This window comes from Arachis hypogaea, chromosome 13 (assembly GCF_003086295.3).
Source record: "Arachis hypogaea cultivar Tifrunner chromosome 13, arahy.Tifrunner.gnm2.J5K5, whole genome shotgun sequence".
NCBI classification, from domain to species: domain Eukaryota; kingdom Viridiplantae; phylum Streptophyta; class Magnoliopsida; order Fabales; family Fabaceae; genus Arachis; species Arachis hypogaea.
In genome coordinates, this window is record NC_092048.1 from 31926821 (window position 1) to 31932081 (window position 5261).

General features: G+C 43.3%; 1 protein-coding gene across 2 annotated transcripts; it reads right to left on the reverse strand.

Moving 5' to 3' along the window:
• Positions 1 to 937: 937 nt before the first annotated feature.
• LOC112737958 (uncharacterized) lies at positions 938 to 2744 on the reverse strand. Of its 2 annotated transcripts, none has more exons than XM_025788143.3 (3): positions 1956 to 2744; positions 1661 to 1858; positions 938 to 1575 (listed from the first exon to the last, which is right to left on the reverse strand). In XM_025788143.3, the coding sequence occupies exons 1-3, from the start codon at positions 2742 to 2744 to the stop codon at positions 1180 to 1182; spliced, it is 1383 nt and encodes a 460-aa protein (XP_025643928.1). In that variant the 3' UTR covers positions 938 to 1179. The 2 variants fall into 2 exon arrangements, with proteins under 2 accessions (XP_025643928.1, XP_029147371.1); XM_029291538.2 differs by having other exon boundaries at positions 938 to 1578.
• Positions 2745 to 5261: the final 2517 nt, after the last annotated feature.

Below are 5261 nucleotides of genomic sequence, written 5' to 3' on the forward strand. Positions count from 1 at the left end.
AACTTGTCCTACCCAAATTGAACTCGTAACCCCAGCAATGTCAGCACGCAGACTTAACTCTGATGCAACTCCAGGAAGTCGCAGCAGTTCCTCAAGTTCGAAGAAGATGAAAGAGAAGAAGCTCGACGGCAAATATTTCTGTGGGATGGATGTTATGTTGATGGAGTCTGGAACGATGACGAACCCTAACAGATGGTTCATCAGATGTCCTGTATGGGCGGTAAGGACCAGATGCTGTTCTTGTTGAGGTGAGACAATTAGTTCTGAGTTTTAGTTGACAATGAGGGTTTTTTTTTTCTTTCTCAGACAAGAGATTGCAGATACTTTGTTTGGGTGGATGAACTCGAACAAGGATGGGAGGGCCTGACAAGATGTTTAGCGAAGAGAAAGTTCGAGCATTGTTATGCAACCCCTGATGATGGATTGACTCTCACTGCAGGGGGAAAATCAGCAAGCATCCTCAATGATGGCTAGGAAGATAGACAAATTTAGGGTTGAAATTAGGGATAAAATTAGGGGAATTAGAGTGTTGATTACAACCGTTGCACTGGGGTAGCGTTTTGTTTGTTTTGTGAGTTGTATTTGGTGATGAAATCGTAAGACTTGTAAAATTGGAGATCTTTGTTCGTGATAATTATATTTTCAAATGAAATTGGCTTGATATGGATTGTTCCTAATCTATACTGGTTTGCTTTACATGTGATACATTGATGTAGATACACAGGGTTTGAACATGTTGCTGCAATCTGAAATGATTCTGATAACGTTTAAAAGTAGACATTAATGTTGAAAATGGACATGAATCTCTATCTTATCTCCTTAAGGATCAAACAATAAGTTGGAATGTAGTAACCTGATTGTTTTGCTATTCAACATATGAGTTCGAACCAAATTGAATACATAAAATGCTGTAACAATAGTGATAACTGAAAAAGGCAGAAGAAGGCAAGTATCTAAAATCTGTAACAAGACTTCGTTCCTTATATAAATAAAGATGCTGCAGGTTCCAAAACTTATGAAGTAAGACAAACTGCTCTGTACTGGCAACTGAAATTACACCCTCCATAAAAGCATTACTAAGTCATATCTAAGCAAAAGCATGAAAATGCATAACAAAACACAAGAGTTATGTTTCTCACTGGTGTAAACTAAATACAACAAAAAGCAACCATAACTAGTCTACGATATTGGGGTCGAGTTACTGCTCCCACTTGATAGGCCATTTTTTCCTCCGCTTGATCCACGTATCCTGCTTCGACCTCTACCTTGACCTCTCCCTGTGTCAGATGTGCCTCGACCTCTAGCAGTTGGAGTCACAACTCCAGGTGTGGGCATGAACTGCATGAACCGGGTGCTTGTTCCTACACTAGCACCTTGCATTGGATGAGGCGCAGTTTGAGAGTTGTGTGTGGATGGAGTTGTAGCTGGCTGGTTGGCAGGTGGTGTCGTTGGCTGCTGTCTTTGTCCGGTCGGAGGCGGTCGTTTAACACTTCTCCTTCTAACTTGTTTTCTGGTTGTTACGTTGTTTGTTGGTGGTTGTGGTGGTGCAGTTGGTGGGCGAGGCATTGGGTGAGGCTGCTGCAATCCACAGAACAACGTAGTCATTATGACACAAGGTTTACAAGGCAGCTTAGTGAAGTGATTAAAACAATGCACTTACTTGCGGAGTGTGGGCTGGTGTGGTTTTGTTTCTCTCTTCAGTGGCCTCTTGTTCAGCCTCTGCATCCTCTAATGTCTCCTCATAGTACATTTCAGCCAGCATATCCTCATCCTCCTCATCTGCTAGTGCTTGAGGTGCAGAACTCCCTTCACCCATAGCTTCCTTCCGCTTTTTACAACTTCTCTTATTGTGACCAGCCTAAGGAAAGAAGTATTACTCGTAAAATCAACTTAAAATCACATGAATAAATAATTATAGAATTTACAGAATTTCATTACAAATTGGTTTACCATACCTGGAGGCAGTACTTGCAGATAATAGTCCCAATCCTCCTCGTAGTTCTATGAGGGTCACTCTTCTCTTTAGGGCCATCATTTCTCTTGTCTCTCTTGAGTGTTGGTCGCCCGATTGGTTTTCTATACAGTGGTGGAAGAATGGGGAGGGTTTCAAGGTGCTCCCAGTACTCCTGGCTTGGAACTGGACGCATGGAAGTCTGATAGGCTGCGTTGTATGCACCCATGGTAAGCCAGTTGTGTGCATATTCTTCGGGCCTCCTGTTCTGGTAAGCCAAAGCAGCACAGGCATGTCTACATGGTAGCCCTGTGATTTGCCATAATCGACAGCTGCATGTACCTTTGCCAAGGTCCACACTTACCTTAATTGGCAGACAATGCACCTCATACACATTCCCTGCGTCATCTCCAGTAGGCAGAGGCCTCCATTTGTTGCTCTCTCGCTTTTCCCTTTCTAATCTGCTCTGTTGGGTTGGAGCTAACCTTCCACTGTACCCAACCAAAGCCTTTTTGTTTCTAGCCATAATCCGCATTACGTAGCACCTCACTTCCTCCAACATCGTAATTATAGGCTTACCCTTCATCTTCTTCACCTTGGCATTAAAGACCTCGCAGTTGTTGTTGGTGTAGTTGTCCAACTTAAGGTACTCACTAAAATGAGCTCTGCTCCATTGTTTAGGGCTTATCTTATCTAAGTACTCCCAAGCCCCAGCATTGATCCTTTTTAGTCTCTCCATGGCAGCATTGAAGTCCTGTGTGGTGGTAGCCTTGGCACAAGACCACATGCACATTTTCAGCTGCAAATCACTCTATTTCTTGCGGAAATTTTGCCATATATGCATTGCACAGAATAAGATAGATTTGATTATTTGCGTCCTGTCCGATGGCTGTCAGTAACTGCCCCCCGTAATATCCTCTTATGAATGTCCCATCCAACCCTATAAAAGGTCTACATCCACCCATAAACCCCTTCTTGCACGCATCAAAGCAAACATAGATCCTCAGAAAAATAGGATTCAAATCAGGCATGGGATTTGTGTGGATGCTTACTGTCGACCCTGGATTAGTCTTCAGTATCTCGTTAGCGTAATCACGAAGTCGTGCATACTGTGCAATCTCAGAACCCTCAATCCTCTCCTTTGCTTTCTTCATAGATCTATAGATTTTCCTTTCATTGATAAGTACATCATACTCGGATCTGAAGTATTGGTCAGCCTCCCTCACTGTCAGGTTTGGCTGCACTCGTATTCTCTCCTCTAACTCATCTATGACCCACTTTCCATCTGCTGACTTACAGTGATTGTCCCTGCTGCAGGTATGTTCATTTACGAATGTCTTTACCTGATAACTTGCTAGAAATGTTCTCTTGGCACAGTATATTTGCCAAGGACAGTCCTCATCATAGCATATGGCCTTCGATCTTGTAGAATCACAACGAACAAAGAATATGCTCCTTCCAATATTGTTATTGTACTTTCGGACAGCCTTCCTGAAGTGGCTTAGAGTTTCAAACTCCATCCCAACCTCCAACCGCACCTGATTCACTGGGGCATCAGCATTGCTCTGAGGAAAAACTGGCGTCTGGTTAGTATCCTCGTCACTTGCTATGTTGTGCAATTCCTCTAATTTATAGCAATGATGTCCAAGATTTTCATTAGAGAAATCATCCTCATCAACGGGGACGTAGAAAGTTGGAGGCTTGTCCGGATCGGGGTTTGGGATGAAAGACTGGTCTGTAGGGGGCCTCTTAGTTGATCTCCTCTTGTTCACCTTTGGCCTTCCCTGAACCTCCTCTGAAGGATTGCTCTGATCATTCTGGGGAGTCCTATTAGTCTCAGAGGGTGGGACTGTTTGAGGGGTTGATTGTGAGAGTGGATTCCCATATGGATGTAGGGTGTATTGGGTTAGTTGTTCTGGTTCAAGAGGTGTAGAGACATTGGGTTCAGAAGAAGGGACTGAGTCTGAACAAGCAGTGTGTGTTGGTTGCTGATCTTGTTGAATAGGTGGCTGGGAAGGTTGGAACTGAGTTGATGGTGGTTTATCTGGTATGACAGGTGTTGGGGGAGGCTGAGAAACCTGTCCTGCCTCAACAGATCCTGAAAGTTGTGGGTCTGCTGTCTCCTAGGCCATAGTGATATTGTCCTCTTTTTGGACCTCAAAACCAGCTTGTTTATGTGCTTCATAGGCATCTTCCCTGCTCTGGGCCTCACTCCTTTTTCGGTCCTCCATCCCAACTTGTACATTACGTACAATTTCAGCATCATCCTCATCTTCCACTACTATCAATCTTCTTTTTGGACTCTTTTTCGGAGTTGGAACCCTTTTAGCACAACGCTTTACTCTCATCTTTGATGGAGTCATGTTGTTCTCCTCAACTAACATTGGTCATCCACCGGATGCTCTGTATATACATTTATTCTGTTACTGTTCTTCACAGCTGCCTTATACATCCTAACTATATCCATGTCAACCCTGAGGTCCCTCAACCCATCATTAAGCTCTTTCCCAGGTTCCAGCCAGAAAAAATTACTAACAGATGTATATCATATGTCCTTCAGCAAATCAGATACGAAAAAATCATTCAAGGTATCAACATTAACCCTCTCTATCTCTGTGACTTCACCACCAACGTAACTAAGCTTCCCACACGGCCCTCTCTCAAACCGTCCTCTATGATTAATACACAGTGTTATATGGATGGTGGCCATTCCTGAAAGTGAAATAAACCAACACATTCTAAGAAAACAGTACATGTTACTACACCTAACAGAAACCATAAATCAACTACTTAAGCACTTAACACAAACCAAAAATCAACTAATCAACTAATTTAGCAATTCTCAAGCACGATTTGATATGGTAATGTAATCTGTCTAACTAGTCTCAATGACATTTGAAATTAATTAACATTGGCAACGACATACCTCAGCTCTCTGCCGACCAAAGGGAGTGACCTCTACACCGTCGGCGACGAAATCCCTGGGTTCGAGCTCTGCTGCCTATTCCTTGCAAGTTCCTCTTTCACGTTCTCGTTCTGATGGCTCTGTTCTGCTCCGAATGCCTTTTTCGACTTGTCAATGACAGCGTTGAAACAAAACAACGATCTTCTGTTGCTTCAGGGTGATGGCTTGGGAGTGTTCTAGACGTCTTCTCCGGCTTGGAAACAAAACGACGATTTCTGCTAGGGCATCAGCAAAATCCCGCGAAATTCTCTTCAATCTCCCATCCCTTACCAAAACAAATTGTCACACGGAACCCATCTCTCATGGTTACAAAGTCAGTTTCCATATACGATGGGTACAAATGTC